At 55.5% G+C, this 23,235-nt stretch overlaps 3 protein-coding genes across 3 annotated transcripts; 2 read left to right on the forward strand and 1 right to left on the reverse strand.

Moving 5' to 3' along the window:
- The first annotated feature begins 3,992 nt into the window (after window positions 1-3,992).
- CD93 (CD93 molecule) lies at window positions 3,993-13,160 on the forward strand. Its single transcript, XM_075413672.1, has 2 exons — window positions 3,993-5,926; window positions 13,037-13,160. Exons 1-2 carry the CDS (start codon window positions 4,215-4,217, stop codon window positions 13,113-13,115), a joined length of 1,791 nt encoding a protein of 596 aa, XP_075269787.1. The 5' UTR covers window positions 3,993-4,214; the 3' UTR covers window positions 13,116-13,160.
- A 1,861-nt stretch (window positions 13,161-15,021) lies between these two features.
- THBD (thrombomodulin) lies at window positions 15,022-18,405 on the forward strand. The gene has a single exon (XM_075413673.1). It carries the CDS (start codon window positions 15,022-15,024, stop codon window positions 16,699-16,701), a length of 1,680 nt encoding a protein of 559 aa, XP_075269788.1. The 3' UTR covers window positions 16,702-18,405.
- Window positions 18,406-19,347: 942 nt separating this feature from the next.
- Window positions 19,348-21,622, reverse strand: SSTR4 (somatostatin receptor 4). Its single transcript, XM_075413674.1, has 3 exons — window positions 21,539-21,622; window positions 21,199-21,349; window positions 19,348-20,798 (listed from the first exon to the last, which is right to left on the reverse strand). Exon 3 carries the CDS (start codon window positions 20,748-20,750, stop codon window positions 19,509-19,511), a length of 1,242 nt encoding a protein of 413 aa, XP_075269789.1. The 5' UTR covers window positions 20,751-20,798; window positions 21,199-21,349; window positions 21,539-21,622; the 3' UTR covers window positions 19,348-19,508.
- Between the last annotated feature and the right edge of the window lie 1,613 nt (window positions 21,623-23,235).

A 23,235-nucleotide genomic window follows, 5' to 3' on the forward strand; every position in this document is an offset into this window, starting at 1 on the left:
TGTGACTCCTGGTGCTCAGCTCAGACAGCACCTGGGGCTCTGGTGGCCCCCACTGGGGTGGCAGGCCCAGCAGAATGGGAGCAGGGAAGGAGGAACACCTCCCCGTACCTGGCTACATCCAAAAAGTATGTCGGAAACAGTTGCTTTGAGTTACTGAACAAGTAAGCTAATGACATGCCATAATTACGAGACCCTTAAAAAAAATCAGTATTCTTCTTTACCTGACTGCAAGGCCTGGAAGCAAATGCACCTACTGTTGCCATAAATGTAATAACAATGATAGCCAGAAACTAAATAAAGCAATGTCCTGTTCCTGGTACTATGGATTTTGTTTCCATTACAGCCTTGCTAATTCCTTCTTCTTAGCCAGGGACTCCAACACTGGCCACTAAGCATCATCCTTCAAAAATATTTAGCTGGAAAATGCTCCAATCAGCTCTGATAGTATTCAGATTTTTTTGCTTTAAAACCAGATGATAAAAATCTTACTATCCAATAAGGTGTTGCTGTAAATCATCAAAACTAAAGTGCACTCATGCAAACACACAGCAGCCTCTCCAGTGCCTGCGTTTGGCTTTAGCAGGAATCAGACCAGTTCCACGTCTCCCAAATGCCCCAAAATTTCACATGCAAAAGATGTTACCCCATCCCAAGAGCCTGCCCACTGCGTGGAGGTTGCTAAGCCCCGCTCCTTGTCCGGCAGAGCGAGCGCTTTACTGCACAGCACCGATCTGACCCGGCGGCGATGTCCTTGAGGACGTCCCCAGAGGAAGCCCAGTTCCTCCTATTCTTCTCCGGCTGCTGCAGGCGCAGGTGTCCCCCCTCGGCCCCATTGTCCCTTGTCCCAGCCTTGGGGCTTTGCACAAACAGCCAGTGCTGATGTCAAGCAGACCGTACGTGTTTCCTTCTTTGGCCTTGGAGAAACATTTTTTAACCAGTTCCTTCAGCGAGCTGATTTTTAGTTTTTTTCATTTAATTTTATTTTTTTTTTAGGCATGGCATGCCATTTGGCAGGATTTCTCGTCTCCAGCAGATAATTTGGTTTTGATTATTATCTGAAACAGGGGTTTATAGACGTGTTCAGCTGTGGGGGCTGAGAATGAAAACCCCTTCTGCCTTAGGAACCAGGACTTTGACTGATTTTCGAACGGGAACATCAGCCCAGCTGAGAAGAAAATTTAAAAAGCATGGCATATTTAATAAAAAACAATAGAAGCATGATGTGTTTTTAAGTTACCAAAAACTACTCTCTTGCCAAAACTGTGGGTGAAAATATTAGCATAAGCTTTGCAGATGAAGATCTCACTACAAAGTGGTGGTGGGGGAGGTTTCCTGTCCATGAAATTGTAAACAGCTCTAGCAGGAACATTCAAACATTTATTGGGGAAAAAAATAAATAAAGCCACTGGAAAAAGTTATTAGCTGTGTTCTTGCAAATCAAAGGAAGGGATTTGCTACTGTGGTCCTGAAAAAGGAGTTTGCTTCCCTGGGACAGAAGCCCTGACTTCTTCCTGGTTAGACCTCATACACGTCCTATTGAAGAATATCACCAGCAATTCATTAATTACTCTGCTGGAAAGACCTCTTAGATATGCACCTAGAAATTATTTTTAAGTATTTTTGGTTTTGTCCATAAACCCAGCTGGGAAATGTCCAACAGAGCTATAGTTAGAAACAGCCATTTTTTTGTCTGTAGAACTTGGTTGGACAAAAAAAAACTCATTTGGGTTGCTGAAATAAATTGTCAGCTGAGAACTCAGCTTGTCTGACTATTTCAGTTGGAAAGAGAAAACACTAGCAGTGTTTTTGTAAAGGTAAAAACATGTACTAACTTAGCAGAAAGGAAATGCTTTTGTCTTGAGCTCTCTTACTTTGTACAAGTCAAAAGAAAATTCTCCCCATTTCTTCCAGCAGGAAATTCTGAATAAGACCAATTTGAAACGGCGTCTGAGTATTTTTTTCCTCCCAGCGCAGTTTTTTGGTGTGGCTGCTGACCCAAAATGCTCCAGTTTCGGAGCATTAGCTGTGGATCCCTGCATCTTCTTCTCAGCTCAGATAGGAGTGACACCTCCGTGTCACCCAAATGATGCTTCTCTTTTTTTTCAGCGAGGACGGTGCCATCCAGCAGCTTGTGAAACTGCAGGGTGCAGGAGAGCTTGGTGAAAGGGCTCCAGCTCCTGCCCCCTCCTCCTTTGCATCCAAGGTCTTTGCAACCTTTCGATGTGCCGAGACCCAAACCACAGCCCCAGTCCCTACTGCTGGCCAGAGAGCATCCCAGGGCCCTGGGCTCTTCCAGGAATGCTGTACATAAATTGCTCTGGGGAAGCACAAAAGAAATCTGTAGTCTTCAGTATTGCGATTTCTGGAAACTTTTGTATTTCGGGTATAAAGGAGGGAAGCGAACAAGGGGGTTTCTTGTTCTGGTTGCTCGGTTGGATTGCTGTCACTCACACAAAAAACAGATTAATCAACAAATAGGAAGGTTACTGGAATGAACATTGAATTCATGGTTATGACGGATGCCTGCTAAGCAGGAAAAGATAAGACAGACTCACAGGTCAAGGGGTTACAGTCTGAGTTACCTGCTGTGAGAGGGAAGCTCTAGGAGAAGATTCTCGGGATGCAGAAGGGTGGGCGGACCGTCAGTGAGGCAACTGGGATTAGCTTTTTTAAAACTCATTAGTTTTTTGTTCATTTGCTATCCCCCTCCCTCACACTACCACGTATTCTGATGGCTGTGCAAATAAACCACCTCACGTTACTCGACATGCATAAAACATGTGTCATCAACCACTCTACCCGCTCGTCTTCATCCAAGGGTCTCCAAACAGCAAGCGGAAAGTGCAAGGAGTGCCGTGTCTGGAGGCACCATCCTGCAGTCCTTCCTTCTTCAGGGCAGTCCATGAATCGTCACCCTCTAGAACACCGTCACCATTCTGACGTCTCTGCACACGCTGCTCTGCGGGCAGGAATCCGCCAGAAAAGGACAGCTTTGCAGTAAAATGAACAATCATGGGTCCAAACCAGGACATGCCTGGGGGTGCTCAGACGTGCAAAATGCTGGTTTGCGTACGTGCATGGCCACGTTGTGTGCGTGCCCGTGGCATCCAACAGTGAGCCCACCCGTTGCAGTGCTGGAGCAGAAAAGAAGTTACTGTGTTGCTTGGCATCTCCTGGTCTGAAAAAGGATAACCACAGCAAATTCTGCACCAGTAAATGCTGAACTCAAATATTTCAAATTATTTAAATTTCAGTCATGCTGCTAAAATGCTTTTGGATCCTAAAACACTGTTGCGGAGAGTTGCCTGAAGCCCTTTTAGGGGCTTTTGCAATGTTAATGTTTGTTTAAACTTTACAGTGTGCAATATTAATGCCTTTGCCCTTTCTCTACTGGCCTTCTGCAGAGCCACCAACGTCAGCCAAGCCCAGCCAGTTCTCTGCACTACACCGGATGGGGGTCAAGTGATTAGCGAGTTATTAACATGGAGCATCACAGCATCAGTCCTCACCGAATGTGATGCTGGGGCAGCGTCTGGCCAGCGCTCCCCCTGGCATGGAGGGTTTGCTCCAGACGGCATTGGGGTCCGGCTGAGCTTGGCTCCATCCTGGCAGCCTGGACCTTCCCACGACCTAGCTCCTATTTCAGGGCTTGTCCATCTATTTAAAGCACACGAAGAAGGGGAAAAATGCACTGGAAATGTAGTGTGCGCATGAGACACCGCGCCAAATATTCAGCTTCTTTTAGAGGCCGATAGCAAGGGATCCCACGGCTTTTTATTTTTGTTTTTCTTTCCCCTTTTAGCAATACATGCTCGAAAACTGTCGGGCCCTATTAGGGATTAGAAAAATTATCCGCTGGGTGAGCGAGTAGCTCAAGCCCTCAAAAACCAAAAAAAGCAGCAGGAACCGGGCTGGCTTCTCCTGCAGAAAAGCGTCGCCGGCCGGAGCGCAGCGAGCCCCTTCGCAGCCAGCGCTTTGGGATGGGAGTGAGGAGCCGGGAGGAAGGGGAAGACGGCGAGGCCAGCGCCCGGGCCGCCAACAACAAGCGTCGAGCCAGGCCACGCTACAGGAAGCCGTAGCCTCCGGTGATAAATAGGAGACCCGGCCGCACAGGATGCGCGCAGGGCGAGCTCGGTGGGACGAGGGGATGTGAGCCGGCGGCTGACGAGTCCCTCCATCCCTCCGTCCGTCTGTCCGTCCGTCCAGCCGCCGGGATGGCCGTCGCCCGTCTGCTGCTGCTGCTGCTGGTACTGCTGGCGCGGGGGTCTGGCGGGGAGGAGGCCGAGGTGGTCTGCGCCGGGACCGCCTGCTACACCCTGCACCGGGCCGAGCTGGGCTGGAACGGCGCCCAGGAGCGCTGCCGCCACAACGGCGGCAACCTGGCTCCGGCCCGCGGCCCCGCCGAGGCCGAGCGGCTGCGGGAGCTGCTGGCGGCGGCCGGCTGGCCGGGGCCGGCCTGGATCGGGCTGTCGCTGTCGCGGGGCCGCTGCGTCCAGCCCCAGGAGCCGCTGCGGGGCTTCGCCTGGGCGGCCGGCGGGGAGCCCGGCAACTACTCGGCCTGGCTGTCCGAGCCCGCCGTCACCTGCCTCAGCGCCCGCTGCGTCAGCCTGCGGCCGGCCGGCCCCTCGGGCGCCGCTGGCTGGGCCGACCGCCCCTGCCGGGCCCCGCTGCCCGCCTTCCTCTGCAAGTTCAGCTTCCGAGGGATGTGCGGGCCCCTGCCGCTGGCCGGGCCCGGCCGGGTCAGCTACACCACCCCCTTCGGCGTGCGCAGCCCCCGGCTGGCGGCCGCCCCCTTCGGCACCCTGGCGGAGGCCGACTGCGAGGGGGGCGAGGGCCCGGCCTTCGCCCTCTGCAAGGGGCCTCTGGAGGGGGGCGGCTTCGCCTGGCACCCCCCCGGGCCCCTCTGCCCCGCCGCCTGCGCCCACCGCAACGGGGGGTGCCAGCACCGCTGCCTGGAGGCGCCGGGGGAGCCCCCGCGCTGTGCCTGCCATCCCGGCTACGCCCTGGCCCCCGACATGGCCTCCTGCCTGCCCGAGGACGCCTGCCGCTCCAGCCCCTGCCAGGGCACCTGCCGGGCCCGTCCCGGCGGCGTCGAGTGCGGCTGCGAGGCCGGCTACACCCTGGCACCCGACGGCCACCGCTGCCTGGACGTGGACGAGTGCCTGTCGGGGCCCTGCCAGCACGAGTGCCGCAACACGGCCGGCAGCTTCGTCTGTCTCTGCCGGCCCGGCTACCGGCCGACGGGGCCCGACGGCCACCGCTGCCGCGACGAGGACGAGTGTGCCCAGCCTGGCGTCTGCCCCCAGCTCTGCCTCAACGTCCCCGGCTCCTTCCACTGCGCCTGCCGGCCCGGCTACCAGCGCCAGCCCGGCAGCGGCGATGCCTGCCTGGACGTGGATGAGTGCCTGAGGGACCCCTGCCCCGGGCCCTGCCGCAACCTGCCCGGCAGCTTCGAGTGCCTCTGCCCGCCCGGCTTCCTCCCGGAGGAGGACGGACATGGCTGCCGCGCTGCATCCACCGCCGGAGAGGAGCCCGCGCAAGCCCCGAACAGCACCCTGCGGACCACGGGCATGCCGCAGACCACAGGTGCCCTGCGGACCACAAGCATCCTCCAGACCATGGGTGCCCCACGGACTACGGGCATCCCCCAGACCCTGGGCGTCCCCGCTGAGGCAACACCGCCAGCCCCCACGGCGGTGGGGTCGGTGCCTGGCCCCGAGCACAGTGCTGATGGCCCCAGGCTGCTCCTCTACTACATCCTGGGCAGCCTGGTAGCCATCCTGCTGCTGCTGGCCTTCGCCCTGGCCCTGCTGGCTTGCAGGAGGAGGGCGGCCAAGCGGGAGAAGCAGCCGGTGAAAAACGCGGCAGACAACTACTGCTGGGTGCCCGAGCAGCCGGAGAGCCGTGGGGCAGGCGGCGAGCGCAGGTAACAGAGCCCGGGGTGGTGAGGGGGGACACAGAGCCACGAGCGGCAGAGAGCATTTTTGCAAATTAAAAAAGAAAATATAGAAGGGGGGTGTGTGATACTGTCTGTTCAGTGTGATTTTTGCATGTCCAAAAGCCGCTCCTTGGAAAGCTTGGGGCCGATCTCCCCCAAAGTCAGGTGTTGGTGTTTGGTGGGAAGGCAGCCCAAATGAGTCCTCGGGTTTATAAACCAGCTGCAGCTCCTCTGAGGGAAGGGTTAACAGGGGCAGTGCTGCGAGGCTGGGATGGGATGGGGTTGAATTTGCCTGCTGGGGCTGCTCCTCAACTCTGCAGAACCTCACTGTGTTTAGAATAGCATTGATTTGTTTTCCTAAAGGAAAACAGCTCATTTGATTTTCCGTTTGCTCTCCCCTACCTGTGTGTGAAATGCCGACATGCAAAAGCAGCAGCTTCCCTGCCTGTCCGTGGAGCCCCCCAATCCGTTGCCATCCCAAAAGCAATGCTAGTGCCCCCCCCCCACGCCTGCCTGGCAGCAAACAGCGTGTGTTCGGCCCCCAGTTTCACCTTGTTCTCATTGAAGTGGGTTTGAAATTCTTACTGGTTTCACGACAGCAAGAATTGCTGTTTGCAGCCACAAGCAGGTTTGGGGCTTTATTTTTTTTTCTTTTTAGAAAATATGTTATATGAGAGGTAATTGAACAAACCTTTTAAAAACTACAGAGGCAGAGAGCTTCTCTGGGGGAGCAGACACCGTAAAGTTAGTGGAGCTATCATACCTGCAGCTCCCCAGAGCTATGTGGGAGCCTGTGCAATTTCATGGGGTTTGGAGCAGCGAGACAGCGATGCTTCCCCCACGGCATGGAGCCCCATAAGGGCGAGACCTTAATCCACCCCCTGAGCACAGGAGATGCACAGCCCAGGGAAAGCTGTTCAATTTGTAGACAGGCGGCCAAGGCAGAGAATATGTGGTAAAAAGGGTATGCAAAAGTATGTTTAGAAGAACTGCCTACTTGTTTCCAGCGTATTCAGTTCAAAACCACTCACAAAATACACAGAAAACAATGCTCTCCTGCAAACGCAGCCAGATGAGAGACCAGACTTTCCGTGTTGGATCACACTTTCTGGGTAGGAGCCCTTCCCGACTGCTGTAGGTCCAGGCTGGGTGCATTTTCCATTCCTCCCCCTGTAAAAAACACACTGGATGTTGTGTATTTGCTAATTATTGTATATAAGACTTTTAACCCCGCTTCAAGGCAAGTGCTTTCTCAGGACGAAGTTGTTCCCCAGGTACCTAACTTCAGAGAGCTTTTTATGCTCGGCCACTCTTGACAACGAAGCCTCTTTGAGCTGTTTCAGCATGAGTCCTCCCCCCAAAACTGAGGGGCACGGGGGCCATTCCTGCTTCCCATCAAGCAGCGCTAGCTTTATTATTCGCCCATGCTCTACATGGCAAAAAGGTGCTAGGAAAGAAGGGGCATGTGATTTGAAGGGTACATAAATTTCCTGAAGTTTCTGCTGGTTTTATTGTATAGTTGAGGCTTAATTGCTACAGAAAAGGGAACTGAACACAAAGCAGTTTACTGAAGGCAGCAACCTGCATCCTGTTCTTCCATGTGTGGAGGAAAACCCTTTCCTGCTGTTTTTTTTTGTCTTCGTTTCTCCATTGTAAAATTAAAAAAGAAAACACAAACGAAACAAACCAGGAAAATGTAGCTGATAGCAATGTTTTTAATGTTCTGTCCATGCTTCCTTTTCTCCGCACAGTGGCTGGGAGAAGCAATGAATGCAGCAGCAGCATTCGTGGAAGTCCCGCAGAAAATTCATACCCTGCCTATGTTATGAATAGCCAGCAAAGCATTTTGAATACATGAATAAATTAAGCAAACGAATAATCCTACCAAATCAGTGGGACAACCTATATACATAAAATTATGCCTGCACTGTTGGGCTATGCTGACTCAGGGTCTGTATGGGGAAAAGGCAGTCACAGTGACGTGCCTCACATTTCAGGGACTACCTGGTTTGCTTTATCAAAATTTGGGGCATTTTCCAGACATTGACAGTCTCAGGTGTTCTTCTGCCTTCTTTTTCAGTTAAGGTATCAATTAATTGTTGTATATAACACTTACTCCACTATGAAAAAGGGAAAAGGAAGCATAAGTGCAGGCTCAAAGCTGGTACAAATCCCAGAGGTGTTATGTATTCCAGAAATTCCTCAGTAAAATCTATAATCCTGATTTCTGCTACGACCCTTGTGTATTCCAGTATGCGTCCTGTATTACCCATGGAGTATGGTAGTGGGTCCAGCCTAGGGGAGACACTAATTTGTGCCTAGGTTTAGTTTGGGTTCTCTCTGGTGGAAAATTTCCTGATGTAGCGTCCTTCACTCTGGTGCAATTACTCCTGGATAATCTCATGTCTCCGTTTCTTCCTGCCACAAACCCAGCAGGAATGTTTTGATTCGTGCTGACGCTAGGGAGTTATCCAGGGCCCGGTGAATCCCCTGGGCTAAAGCAAATAGGAACAGGACCAGATAGTTTGGTACAGTGAGAGGAGAGGGGATGTTCACCCCGGCCCAAGAGGGTTTTACCGCAGTGCCCAGGGCAGCTACCTCTGCTCCCCGTTCCTTCTGTATAAACGAGGTGCCATTATAAGCAAGACCCATAACTGTCCCGCTGTCACCGTGGCAGGGCAGGCTAGCCAACACGTCTGAAATGCTTTGTACATATCAACCGGTTTGTAATCAAGTAAGTGTTACATTTTTATGGTCCAGAATTAAGACATCCTTTGTGGATGTGGCACGTCAGGACTGAATTTTACTTTGTCATCCACATGGCAATGGCACAGCACCACAGCCTTGCAGTTGACTTCGACTAAAAGATGAAGGTTGAATTACACTGTATGTTGCTTTTCTGATGGAACACCAATAAAATCTAAACAGAATGTGTCTTCAGTGGTTTTCAATAAATATATAAGATATCAAAACCTGTGGATTTGGTACATGTAATCCTTGCATTTTCCACAGTGGTGGACAGTGCTAGCAAATCCTCTATCGGTGCGTGTAGCGAAGTAGCGGGGTCTCGGCTGTTCATGGGCACTGCTGTACTGAGTGAGGGCCTTTCATTCCGTGTCTGCCAAGGCCGTGGGGTGGGTGCGTGGGGAAGGGCTCAGCTGGATCCTAAGCCCAGGAGCAAGGTCCTAAACCCAGGAGCAATCCCACTGATTTCAGTGTAGCTCTGTATGAGGGCAGAGATCTGCTGTTCTGGCTCTGGTCAGCAACCAGGCACAGAAGTCACTGGATGAATTCAAACTGCAGGACTACCAGCGGCTACAGCCACCTCCACGACATGTACCACCGAAGAAAGTCCATCCTTAAAAGGAAAAATGTCACAAAGATGGGGGAAAACCTCAATGACACAAAAGCCCACTCATATTGCCCATGTCTGCAGTGACATTCATGTGCTGTTTTATCAGTCATTGACATTTGCCTTAAATAGTGTTTAAAAACAAGAAAACCCTGAAAAAAAAAGACACCACATCTTGTGATGGATTTTTGGTGCCTCCACGCATCAAACTACAAAGAGCGTTCCCAGAGCTGTTCTGCCTGCCCTGGGAAGCACCCATGGGAATAAGGCACCGGCCATGCAAAATTTGCTGGCAGAGCCCATGCAGGGAGTGGGGGGCTCCCTGACGAGCGCAAGGACCTGCCAAAGGTGGGATGATGGTTGTATTTCATCAGAAACAAGAGACCACCAGCCTGCTGTTACCTCTTAATACTATTCATTTTGCCCTGCTGAGGCTGGGACACGTTGGGTGGAGTTCCCCCTGCAAGAGCTAACCCGATAAACCAAAGTGAAGGAGCGCAGTGTATTGCATTTCTGGGAAAGGTGCTGCAAGGAAACGGCCTCCGCTAGAAGAATGTAGAGAAAAGGTACTGACTAATGTTAAAATACAATCTACAAAATACCATGCTCCTTTCTTCAAATCCCACAAAGAGTCAGCCACTGCAAAAAAAAAAAAAAGCTTTAAGTGTCTGCTCATTTCCTCTTATTTTTATCTTTTAAATATTTCTTGGCATTTGGCTCCCCTGAGCCCTTTCAAGGCTGCTAAGCGAAGCTCACGTCTCCCTGAGCAGAGTTGAGCAGTGCCGGTGACAACATGACAGAGGGAAAGACCCAGCCTGCAGTAGAAGGAAGATCCTTCAGCTTTGCTAAAGGAAAATCCAGCCTCAGGTGACTCAAGCTGCTGGGCAAGTGCATGTCTTGGAGATGTTGCAAGGCTCGGCAGGAAGCTCGCGGAGAAGGATAAGAGTCTAATGCCCCCAAATAAGCAAAACTTCCAATGTTTTCTCTGCTAGGGTGCTGAGAAGGTTTGGCTAGCTGAGCACAGAGGAATTCAAAAGCCTCTCCATCCCCTGTGAAGTGGGCTACACATGAGCCATCGTTTACAGAAGACACCAATTAATTCAGCTACGCTGGCTTGGAGCAGGGGCACAGGGCTAGAACAGGGTGTAAAGGCAGGTGGCCAGGAGAAGGTGGTGGTAGGAGAAGTCACACACATGCCATGCCCAATATCGCAAACACCCAGCCTCGGGAGGCTTTAATCCCCGTGGGAAACGGCACCAGCTGCTTTTCCTGGTTGTAGTCCAAGAGTTAACGTAAAACTATGAGCCAGAGGAAAAAAAAAGTACCAGGCATGCTTGCAGGACCTAGCTCAGCCCTACTGCTACTCTCAAATTGTATTTTCTGCACCCAGACTCAAAATTGTGGCTATAAAAGACCATGGAGAAAACTTATTTTCCCAGTTTTAACAAGAAAGAAGACCCACTCACCACCTGGCGTGACCTCCCCAGCCCTGCCTTCTCCAAAGCCATCTCGAACAAAACTCCCTCCAGGCAAAACCACCCTAAGTAGTGCTCTTAATTAACGTGCAGCCAATTAGGCATCATCCTCAGTTCGGCTGTGCAGCGACACCCCCTTGCAGGTCCCTACCCTTGACTGGGTGCCCGGCTGGGCATTAACTCTTGTTTTGGGACATATTTATTTGTGTGGCACTTCCTGGCCCTGAGATATTTTTGTCTTGCTTGATCCAGAGTAGGGAAATTTGCCTTTTCTGCAAGGGATTCCTGCCCAGGACCTGCGGGAACATGGCTCATACCGAGCCGGTGGGCACCATGAAACCCCAAGCAGATCTCCCAAATCCAGGAGAAGGGACCCCTGTGCACTTTTAATGATCCCATGTGGGATCACACGCAGACCGTGCATAGATGGGAAAGCATGTCTATGCTATCTAATGGTCTGCTTTTAATTTTTTTATAATCCTGACATAACAATTTAATATTAAATTTCTGCACCTCGGCTAGTTAATTTAATATTAAATTGCTATGTTATTATACAAATTACATTGATTATATCACATCACATCACATCACATATTATATTACATTATATGAAATTGTGTGTAATTCTCAGCATTCTGACATCAGGAAGCTCCTTTCCAAAATCCAACAAAGAAGCAAAGAAACTCCATGACACCCCTCCCCATAACCGCAGGTCAAAAGCACGATTCAAAATAACCACTATCAGCATTCCCCTGGCCGAAGGGTGGCAATGACATTTCGGATGAGTCAGACCCCAGAAAAGCGAAAGGTCTCCCTCCTGTTATCACAGACGACAGTCTTGCAATAACTTTGCATTGCAGAGGAGCATGATTAATCAACTTTTATAAAGGAAAAGCAGTATGTCAGCAGGAAGGGCATTTCTGTATCTGTGAGTCAGCCCGTCAGGGCCACACCAGCCAACGCCTGTCACGCTTGGAGGCAACAGAGGGAAAAGATCATCGGAATAAAAAAAGAATTATTAAAACATGATTAATCTTATTTCTCCTACCCTGATTATCTTTCCCTTCTGCTGGCAAGATCAGCCCTGCAAGCTGTTGTTGGCGGGGCAAGGACATCAGCATGATGATCTGAGAAATCATTGTTTTGGGAGTGCTGCATTTTTTCCTGGAAATTCTCAAAACATTTCTCATCATGCAGCCTTGAAAATTAAATTTTTATCTGTTCTATAATTACTTATAAAAAATACAAGAACAGAAATCTGTTGGTGGCTTTTGTTCTTTTCCACCCATTACATTCTGTCTTTCTTTTTCCATCAATTGCCCTAACCTTTCCCCCCTTATTTTGCTGTTTTGCCTCTGAAAACAGAAAAAGACCACCAGAAGTGAAAAAAATGAAATCAAAACTTAGAAAACAACAGATTTTACTAAAGCAAAAAAAGGCTGGTATTACCAAGCCCTCCAGGAAACTTCTGGGAATTACTCTATTGACACATTTTGTGGTGATGAAGAGCAACTGAGCTCTTCTCGGATGAATTACTTCACCCAGGGAGTGACTGGCACTGGCCAGAAGGCCATTGCAGGCTCACTCATGCATACACTAACGTGTCTCTCCTTTCCAGAGGTGAGAGGAACGGCGGATCAGGCAGTGTGTCACCTGCGAAGAGATGATGGCTTTGAGTTGAGATTGGGGAACCCTGGCTTGAGCCCAGCCCTTGCCCTGGGCTTCATTAGCGGAGAAAATGAACCTGCCCTGCACTGTACCCCAGCCTGCCTGTCTCCCTGGGGTACATCCCTGCTGACAAAATTAAGACCCACAGGCATTTATCTCCTGTGTGAGAAATACAGCTGAAATTTTCAAGGAGATGAAATGACAGATTTGAACGCTCTGTAGGCCAAGATCTGAGCTCTGCATCGCTCCTCCTGCAGTCTGAGCAGAAAATGGCATTTCCTTGATATTCCCCTTTCCAGGGAGGTGATGGATGAAAGTGTGAAAGAGGCCAAAGGCAGGCAGGGGGAAAGACAGCTGATAAGGAGCATGGGCTCACAGAATCATAGAATGGTTTGGGTTGGAAGGGACTGTTAAAGGTCATCTAGTCCAAACCCCCTGCAATGAGCACATAGAGCGAGCTCCTCTGCTCCTCTTTCCATCAGGCAGCACAGCTGGTTTGGTGATGTTTTTATTGTTGTTGTTATTATTATTATTACCACTGCTACCAGCACTATTATTAAGGATTATTATTACTCTTTTCTGCATTTTTCCTTTTCTACACAGTCCACAGCCTCACGTGAGTGACACGAACCGCACAGGGCTGGCAGAGGACAAGACAAACCGTAAGAGTTTAATGAAGTAACCTCCTTGCAATGAGTGAAGCAAGGAAATATGGATTTGCTTCTCCGCAGGGGATCCCGAGCACTGTTCGCAGTGGCTGAGTCTTCCGGTAAAAACATCTTTCTCAAAATTGAAAAAAAAGGGTCAAATACCCTTTCCTTAGAGCGGTGAAGCTTTAGATGTTTGCTTTTCATTTTTATTTTGCTTTTGGCTGTGTTCTGATAGCAGAGGCGGATCCTGCGAAGATAAAACCACGGAAAGGGTACAGCTGTTCGCAAACCCGCAGCAGAGGCACCCGCGAGGAAGGGAGCCGCTCCTGCAGTGTGGGAGCCAGGATGCTGTCCCAAAGTGGGGCACAGCACGCAGCCAGCCTCTCCATACCTCTTTTCTTTCATTTTGAGAGCAAGGCCATGCCAGCCCCATTTATAAGCATAACTAGGGGCTGATTTGCAAAGCCTGGGGGAAATCCCATTTTTTCCTGGCGTCCCAACTTACCTCAAATCCTCTGGGACTGCTTTGCTGGGCTGCAAGTTGTAAGGCACACAGAGATGGTCGTTCATCGCTGTTAACACCGCATCCTTTGAGCGCAGGGCAGGGCTCTCCCAAGTCCCTTGCTGCTATAGCAAAATTCAGTAAATCCTCGGAGACACCTCAGAACTTCTTTCCTCTTTGCAAAAACTCACAATTTTTTTCTTTAAAGTCTGACTTTGTCCTGGAAGGGCTGGCAGCCTGAGCCCTAACCTTTGCTCTAGTGCACCTTTAATGCACGGATGAGCACTAGAAGCTGCCATCACTACAGGTCTGCGGTCCAGAGCGGCAGGCGTGCCTGAGCAACGGGCATTTCTTCCCAGCAGCGTGGGTGTCCACTGCAGACTCCCAGCTACCTGCCGCCAGCCGTAGACATCACCCTGTGCTGTGCCACCATCCCTTGGGCACCCTGCCTTGCCCCCAGAGAAGAGCAAGTGATGGGAAGAGGCCAAGGGGTGAGCAGGCACGGCCACCCACCCTATAACCCCAGATCCTGGTTGCGCTGAGGGTGCAAAGCTGTCTGGCGGTCCTTCGTGGTCTGCATCGTCCCTGGGCAAAGACTGGTGTGAAATGGGGAGGCTGCAGCTCGGAGAGGCTGGGGATGAGCAGTGGGGGTCCGGCTGGAAGGGGCCAGCAGGCCACCGACTGGGGCCCGATGGGGCACCCCGAGTGGGGACGGCTTGCGGGGCTGCCGTCGGTGCTGCCGCCGTCGGGGGCTGCGCGGGATGCGGGGTGGTGCTGACTGCAGCGAAGCCGACGCGGAGCCAAGACGGGCAGCCTTACAACCGGGGTGCGGAGCCCAGCGGGGCTCGGAGCCCAGCGGGGCTCGGACGGTGTGATCTTCCTCCTGAGGTGCCCTTCGGCAAGCCACCCTCCCTCCGGCACTCGCTCCCGCTTTGCGCAAGGAGTCAAGGGACTTCTCCCGGCTCCGCTCAGCCCCTAAACCCGCGTCCCCAGGCTGCCGCAGGTGCCCACCCCCTGGGCGCCGGGAGAACCGTCCCTGGAGCACCCCCCGGGGAACCGGGGCGGCTCTCGGCCCCCCAGCCCCGCTGCTGCCAGCCCGGCAGCGGCGCGGAGCACCCTCGGCCCCGGCCCGGCGAGGAGGACCCGGCAGAAGGAGCCGGGGGAGAAGGAACGGGTGGGCGGCGGGAGGCACGACCGGCGGGGCGGCGGCTGGACGGCTGCCCCCGGAGGGCCCTGCCCCCCCCGCCCGCCGGGATTCACCCGCCGCCGGGGCCGCCCCCGCCGCAATCACTCCGCACAGCGGCGGCGGCAGCGGCGGCGGCCCGTCCCCGGAGGCGCTTCCTTCCTGCGGCGGGGAGGGCCGGAGCGCCTATAAATCGGGAGGGCGCCGGCATGCCAGAGATTTGCCGCGCCGGCCGGCCCCTCCGCCGCCCGCCATGCGGCGGCTCCCGCTGCCGCTGCCGCTGCTGCTGGCCGGGCTGGGGCTGGGGCTGGGGCTCGGGGGGGGGCCGGAGCCGGGGCCGGAGCCGGCCGCCCCCTCGGGCGCGCAGTGCCTGGAGCACGACTGCTTCGGCGTCTTCTGGGCGGCGCGGCCCTTCGCGGAGGCGAGCGCGGCGTGCGAGCGGGGCGGCGGGCACCTGATGACCGTCCGCTCCACCGTGGCGGAGGACGCCATCGCCCTGCTGCTGCAGAACCGCAGCGGGCGGCTGTGGCTGGGGCTGCGCCTGCCCCTGCCCTGCACCGAGCCGAGCCAGCGCCTCCGCGGCTTCCAGTGGGTGACGGGCGACCGCCGCACCGACTACGCCAACTGGGCGCCGTCGGGGCGGCGGTGCGGGGAGCGCTGCGTGACCGTGTCGCGGGAGCTGCGCTGGGAGGAGCGGCGCTGCGAGGCGCCGGCCGACGGCTTCCTCTGCGAGTACAACTACGCGGGCAGCTGCCCCCGCCTGCCGCCCGCCGAGGGGCTGCCCGTCACCTACGCCACCCCCTTCGGAGCCCGCGGCGGGGACTTCCTGGCGCTGCCGCCGCTCAGCGCCGCGCTCGTCCCGGGGCTGGGGCTGGAGCTGCGCTGCGACGAGGAGGGGGACGGCGGGGGGCTGCGCTGGGGCCGCGCCGCCCCGGGAGCCTGGCCCTGCCGCCTGGCCAACGGCGGCTGCGAGGGGGCCTGCGGCGAGGAGGGCGGCCGGCCGCGCTGCTCCTGCCCCGACGGCAAGGTGCTGGGCCCCGACGGCCGCGGCTGCGGCTCGCCCTGCGCCGGCGCGCCCTGCCAGCATCACTGCGTCGTCGCCGGCACCGCCTTCCTCTGCATGTGCGAGCCGGGCTACCGGCTGGGCGCCGACGGCAGCAGCTGCGAGGACGTCGACGACTGCGCCGCGCTGCCCAGGGTGTGCGAACAGGTCTGCGTCAACACCGAGGGCGGCTTCGAGTGCCACTGCCACGGCGGCTACGAGATGCTGGAGGGACGCTGCCGGCCCGTCTCCCGCTGCTACGAGGCGCCCTGCGAGCAGCGATGCGAGGACGTGCCCGACGGGTACCGCTGCGGCTGCTTCCCCGGCTACGCCGTCGACCCGCAGGCGCCCGCCCGCTGCCTGCTGCACTGCAACCGCAGCCAGTGCCCAGCCGAGTGCGACCCGCACACGCTGTCCTGCGAGTGCCCCGAGGGCTTCTTGCTGGACGGTGATGCCGACAGCGGGCAGCTCTGCGTGGACCTCGACGAGTGCGACATGAACTACTGCCAACACAACTGCACCAACCACCCTGGCGGCTACGAGTGCCACTGCCATGCCGGCTACCGGCTCCTCGACAAGAACAACTGCGTCAAAATCCCGGAGGAGGACGAGGAGGGGGCGTACTCGGGGGATTTCAGGCCCGGGCCCCAGACGCCTGTCCCCAGCTGGAGCCCACCAAAGGTGGAGCGCCTCCACCCTGGTGCCCTGGTGGGCATCGCCGTGGGCGTCCTCTCGGCGGCCCTGGCGCTGCTGGCCCTGGGGTACCACCTGGTGAAGAAGTGCTGCAGGCCCCCCGCCACCATGGATTACAAGTGCAGTTGCCCCCACGAAAAGGAGATGGGACTTCAGCCGGTCGCCTCGGCGTGTGCTGCCTCCGGCCAGAAACTGTAGGGACACCAGGATGGACAGAGAGAGGGAGGTGGGTGGAACTGGGTAACATTTACTCCCCCCTACCCCAACTTTTTAATGATAAGGAGAATTTGGGAAAAGCTGTGATCACCCCTGCTTCCAAAAATACTCGCTGCTTTCCAGCCGGCTCTTGCAATACTCACGCCAGAGAGTGGGGAAGGTGGAAGGCACAGAGCGCTTCTCTGTTTCTGCTCCCATCACAGGCAGTGGTGGGCGCTTGGCTTTCCTTTTCCCAAGCCAGCATTTGGGGGGGGTGCTTTCAGGGAAGAGCCCTGTGTGTGTTACAGGACGGACGTCTCTGTCTGGAACTGGCCGTTTAAATCCACACCGATGTGGGGCGAGAGCATGCGTGCCACAGGTGGCCAAGTAGCCACAGACCGTGGAAGGTCGCCTGGCCCCAGTTTCCCCTCGGTTGAGAGGCGTGCTGCAGGGCTGGAGGTGATGGTTTTCCTGGGGTGGTGAGGAGCTGGGATGCTCCTGGTTTTGTCTGGGTTCAATTTATAGTTTTTTTAAACTAATGGGTGATGGAAGAAGGAGCCAAGATCTTGTGGTCAGCACTTTGCCTCGCTCCTCTGCCCCCCTCTGCCTCATTAGCAGAAATCTCGGTTTCTGTTCCCCCCACCCCTATCTTTTGCCTCTCACCTCTGGCAGCTGAGCACTTTTCACCTTAAATCGCTAGCAATGATGGGGACCCTGCTGAGCTTCACCGTGTGAGGGCTCAAATGCTTGATTTCTATTCCTTTTTATCATTTCGGGGCTGTTTTTGGGGGTGCGGAGGTGAAATGGTATACCAAGAACACCAGGGTAATTTTTTCTGTGGTAGGAAGGGTCGTGTGCAGCGCCAGAGAGCGTTATGTTCCCCACACAGTTTCTTCCGTGATTTTCTGCGGTTGTGGGGTTAGATGGTTTGGGTTTTGGTTTTGTTTGTTGTTGTTTTTTTTCCAACCCGCTTAACGGACCCTTCCTGTCCGCCCTTTTTTTTCCTGTTTTCCCTTCGGTCTTGTCCAGATCACAGCTGAGGGCTGAGTCTAATCCATGCCGAAGCTCACGGCAAAGCTTTGCCAGGGGGCAGGGTCCGGCTCGCTGCTTACTTTCCAGCCACGGACTGGCGGGAAACCTGGGAAAACTGTTTTATGCATTTTTCCAGCTCCGTCGTTCGGTGGGGAGACAAGGGGCAGCTCTGCAAAGCCAGCATGCTGCTGGGGGGGTTCCTGCTCTGTGATGGGGTGAAGCCGGTGGCTGTTCATGCAGGCACGGGGTGAGCGGCGGAGCGGGTGCTGACAGCTTTATGCCCGTGAAATATCAGCCTGCGGCAGCACTTGGCTTTCCCGCGGGAAGTTTTGCAAGCCTGGGGTCAGAGCTTGGGAGGGCTGGACGCTGCAGAGGGGCTGCGGAGCTCGGAGGGCTTGTGTCCCCCCGCATCCCCCCTGACGTGCTCAGTGAGCTTGCTATCACGCAGCATTTCCCCCTCCCGATATGACAGAGCTACGTTGCAGCCTCCAAGGAAAATAAAACGATAAGCATTGTAAGAACTGTAGCTTTTCTAATGTAAATGATTCAACCCACTGTTTTATACATCCGGCACATTTGTAAATACTTATTTATTTATTGGAAATATACCCTACGCAATGCACAATCACATGGTGATTTTGTGTGTAGACCAATAAAGCTTTTACATCTGGTTTACAGAAAGCTGCTGATGAAATATTCTTTCTCCCCCTCCCTAAAACGACTCTTTTTCCTCACTGAGCACCAGCCCGTCTCGCAGCCAGAGCTCCAGAAGTCACAAACCTCGCTGGAGCGAAAAAAAAAGGAGCTGTGGGCTCTTAGCAGAGCATCAGGCTGAAAACATTGCCCCTCTGGTTATTTCACCACTGTGATTAAAATAGAAGGAATGAGCCATAAATAATGGAGAATGAGGATAACATTAGAAGGACAATGTTAAAACCAAATAAGCTGAAATGGCTAATTTAGTGCTACCTCCGTGCAGCGAAGCCAGTACAGCCCCAGTGCTATTCCTTAGCTCAAGTTTCTGTGGTACCGTTGATGTTTACCTGTGGCAAAGAGAGTGGGATTTGGTTCTCCTGGGTTTCCTTGTGGAAAATGTAATTTTTGTCCTGTGTGTGCTAAAATCCCTTTGCCTGGCAATTTGGTGAGGCAGGGGAGGTTTATTGGTGGGACCTAAGTTTTTTTCCTTTCCCCATTAGTTGAAGAGAGGTTCGGGACTCCCTGGCACCTTTCAAGGCTCGGTTTGCGTAGCCTCAAGCTCTGATCTCAGTTGCTCAGATACCCCCTTTGTTTACATAAGAGGAACCCAAAGGAGTCAAACTGATGCTGTGCTCTCAGTCCCCTGCAGAGCTGATGCAGAAGTCCAGTCCGGTCCCACCCCCTCTCTCTGCTATTAGACGTAGCGGGGCTGGTGGGCTTTAGGACTCTTCTCCGTCTTTCAGCACACGTTTTGGGAAGGAACGGGAAGCTGGAGTTTTGTTATTCTGGAGGGACACCTGCCCCGTGGCTAGTCACTGTTCACTAACGCATTTTGAAATCCTCACCATCCCTCATCCCAGTGGAGGCTCCTCGCTGCTGAAGGTAACGGCAATAATTACTCAGTTGACATAATTAACTGTATCAGGGGCCAGTCTTATGGCTTTTTATTTTGTTGAACCGCACAGCACAAGTGAGGACCGGCGGCACGGGGCATGGCACTTTGCCCCCTCTCCGGCCAGGGTCCCCTTCTGCCCGTACTTGTGGAGATGCCCACCTGGGGGCCAGCAAGGCTTGGGGGCACCCTAGAAGGTGGTGGTCTTTGTGAGGAGGGGTCCGGGCTTGCAGCAGGGCTCGGGGTGCACGGGCTCCTGCTGGCAGGGCAGGGGTGGGCACATGCAGCCCTTGCCCTTGTCATCCCCCCGGGGAGTGGCGCAGTAGTCGAGGGGTTCTTCCTCCTCCTCCTCCTCCTCAGCGTCCCCCTCCCCAGAGTGGCAGCAACAGAGGCTGGCGTCAAGGCAGCGGCGCAGCACGCCATGGAAGGAGTGCCGGAAATTTTCGGAGAGGAAGCCATAGAGGATGGGGTTGGCACAGCTGTTGGAGTAGCTGAGGATGAGGGAGGCGTTGTTGACGGTAGCATCCAGGCGTCCGGGCAGCAGGAGGTTCACCAGCTGCACCACGTAAAAGGGCATCCAGCAGACCACAAACATGGCGACCACCATCAGCACCAGGCGCGTCAGCTTGCCCTCGGAGCGCCGGCGCTGCTGCCAGCCCACCCGCTGTGCCACTGCCCGCATCTTGCCCACGATCAGCAGGTAGCACAGCCCCATGGCCAGCACCGGCAGCAGGAAGCCCAGCAAGGTGGTGTAGACCACAAAGGCGGCCGACCAGGCTGGGCTCGGCCACAGGAGGTTGCAGGCCACCGCTTGGCCATCGCGGGTGGTTGCCGTACCGGCGAAGATGGGGATGGGCGAAGCCACCAGCAAGGAGAGGAGCCACACGCCCCCGTTGACCATCTTGGCCACCCGAGGGCGGCGGTAGGTGGCTGCCCGCAGCGGGTGCACCACCGCGATGTAGCGGTCCAGGCTGAGGACGGTCAAGCAGAAGACGCTGGTGAACATGTTGAGCCCATCGACGCCCAGCACGGTGCGGCACAGGGCCCGGCCGAAGGGCCAGTGGTGCAGGGCGGCTGACGTGGCCACGAAGGGGATGCTGAGCATGAAGAGTTCGTCAGCGATGGCCAGGTTCAGCAGGTAGATGTTGGTGGCCGTCTTCATCTTGGCGTAGCGCAGGATGACAAAGATCACCAGGGAGTTGCCCAGCAGCCCCAGCAGGCACACCAGGGCGTAGATGCACTGGATCACCACCATGCCTGCGATCTCGCCCGCCTTGCCGCCCCACTCAGCCTGCGCCTGCTGCCGGCTGGTCTCCCCCAAGGCCGCGCTGGTGTTGGGGGGCCCCTCGGAGGCGGCCCAGCTGGATACAGTCCAGAGGGGCACGCTGGCTGCCTGGGCCCCCACCGGGAGCTGCTCGGCATCGGTGCTCATGCTGGGTGGTGGTCCATGGACGGGACACCGCCAGGGATGGGTGCCAGCCTGCAGGCAGGGCACGGGCAGAGAGACAAGGGGATGAGAGCTGCGGCATGCAGCTGATGCAAAGCACGCTCCCCTGCCTTCCCCCTCGGATCACGGCCACAGGCTTTGGGCAGCTCCGGCCGTGGCCCCCCTGCTCCCTCCATCCACCCTGCTCCCTGCCCAGATGCTTTCACGTCACTTCTCAGGGCAACGGCATCGCTCTCCAGGGTGGAGCACCCTGGCCATTTGGGGTCTGAAGGGCTGCGGGCGTGGGGTGCGCGTTCACTGTGCGTGGGGGCACAGCAGCAAACCCGTGGCACGGTCTGGGAATCAATGCCGCCATCACAAACGAATCTCAACGGTTTCATTAACCCCTGTGGGGAAAGCAAACATAGGAGAAACCGAGCTGGAGATATTTTACCTCTCAATCCTCCGGGGATTGAAAGAGCCTCCCGCCCCCCTCCTGGGGGGCAGCCGCAGGCGCTGGGAGCTGCTCCGGTGGGATCCGCGGGCTGTTGGCAGTGCAAAGTCCTGCTTGACCCGGATCAGATGACCAGAAGAAGGATCCAGACCTTTTAAAGCGAAAGACAGACCACGCTTGCCGGGTGGGAACGCAGGCTGTCCTCCCTCACCCGCATCAGTCGCGCCATGAAAATCAGCTTTCCCAGTAAAATAAATGTAAATCAATCAATCAATCAATCAATCCGAGCTTCTGGGTCACGCTCCCCGCTTCCCGACCGCAGATGAAGCGGCGGACGTACCCTTCCCGGGTCTCTCTCGGGCGTCCGCGTTCCGCCGCCGGCGAGGGGACGCGCCGTCCTCCGGGGCTCCGCCGGGCCGGGCCCTCCCGCCGCCCCGGCCGGCACCGCGGCCCGGCCCCGGCGCTGCGGGCCCTGCGGCGGGCGGGAGGCGGCAGCCCGGGCGGGACGGGGCCCCCCCGCTCCCGCATCCCCCCCCCCCCGGGGCCCCGCGGTCGCCGCCCGGGCGAGGCGGGAGATGGAGGCAGGTTGCCCTTGGCGACTGCCGGCAGCCCGCCCCCCGCGCTCGCTCCCGCATCCCTGCCGCGCATCCCCGCTCCCCCCCCTCCCGGCCCAGCCCTTCCCCCCCCCCCCCCCCCCCCGCCGACTGCAAGGTGAGGGGATGCAGGCAGCGACCCCCGGCTGGCTCCCCCCCCCCGTTGCGGGAGAGGAGCATCCCGCAGCACCGGGCCTCCAGAACCTGGGGGGCGAGGATCAGCCCAAGCCTGGCCCCGAAACCGGTTATACACCAAAAATCTCACCCCAAATCCAAGCCTACACTGAATTTCGTGGTGCAATGAGTAAGGAGTGGCAGTAGTTGCATCTTTATTTATTTTGTTTTGCTTTTCAAGCAACTCTTGCTTTTGTATTTTTTTTTTTTGTTTGTTTGTTGTTGTTTTTTTTTTCAAGGACATCTTTATGGCAAGAAATCACCAGCAGCGGCTCAGCTCCAACAGCCCAGGTCTGGGGCGAGGAGGACCACTTCTAGTGGTCTGTGCGGCTGGGCACTTTCTGACGGCACAGCCCTAGCTCTACACTCCATCGCTCCCTCCCAGTCCAGGCCATCAAGTGATGGAGCAGAGGACCTTTTTCTCGGTTGTGGGCATCTCACGCTCCCACGTCGGTGTCGGGCGAGCGCCTGTGGGTCATGGAGGGTTTGGGAAGTCAGGGTGGGGCTGCGAGCTGACAGCGAGCTGGTGGAATGAGCTCATTTGTGCGAGGAGGGGGTGCTGACCACACGGGTGGGAATGTAGATAAATGCATATATTATATTACTGAGAACAGGGTCGACGTGCATGGGAAAGCAGGTGCATTTTTCCTCTTGGTGCTCAAATATATGACCGTAGTTAATTGTGCAGCTGGAAAAGATGTTTTGGCTATGACATCTTGGCTTAAATATCATGTATGTGGAGAAGCACAGAAAGGGCTGGTACCCGGCGCTGCAGGGACCGCGGCACTGGGAGTGGAGCACTGTGACTTTGCTCAGCCCCCTTCTCCATGGGCTGTTTTACCGGGGGGAAAATGACACTCCAGTCCACTGCGGTGACACAAAAGTTCCCAGCGTCAGTGGCTGCCGGGCTGGGCGCGGAGGCCCAGGAGGGGCACCATGCTCCAGGGGTTCCTGTTGCAGCCGGCGGCCGGAAAATGTGTAATAAAACAATGAAACCGCCTGCAGATTACATCGACCCCCTCCACCTCCCAGGAGCAACAGGAAACTTTTAAATGCTCTTTTACTGTAAAGGAGGAAGCTCCTTCGCAGCAAGCAGGACTTTTGCCCACATTGTACTGCTGGTACTAGTCCTTCCATGGAAAAGCTTTGGGTGGGGAAAACCAGGGATGAATAGCAGCTGCCTTGTCTGGAGGGGAATGTTTTGTGGTGGCTGGTGCCACGAGAGCCTCCTCGTAGGCGGCTGAGGGTGTCTTGTCACAGGGCGATTTAT

The sequence above is a fragment of the Opisthocomus hoazin genome, chromosome 2, assembly GCF_030867145.1.
Source record: "Opisthocomus hoazin isolate bOpiHoa1 chromosome 2, bOpiHoa1.hap1, whole genome shotgun sequence".
Classification (NCBI taxonomy): Eukaryota; Metazoa; Chordata; class Aves; order Opisthocomiformes; family Opisthocomidae; genus Opisthocomus; species Opisthocomus hoazin.

Excerpts from the sequence above, each read along its gene's own strand:
- CD93 (XM_075413672.1), top strand. The coding sequence starts at position 4,215 with ATGGCCGTCGCCCGTCTGCTGCTGCTGCTGCTGGTACTGCTGGCGCGG. Across the intron at positions 5,927-13,036 it reads GGGGCAGGCGGCGAGCGCAG|TCCACAGCCTCACGTGAGTG; the intron begins GTAACAGAGCCC and ends TTTTCTACACAG.
- THBD (XM_075413673.1), top strand. The coding sequence starts at position 15,022 with ATGCGGCGGCTCCCGCTGCCGCTGCCGCTGCTGCTGGCCGGGCTGGGG.
- SSTR4 (XM_075413674.1), bottom strand. The coding sequence starts at position 20,750 with ATGAGCACCGATGCCGAGCAGCTCCCGGTGGGGGCCCAGGCAGCCAGC.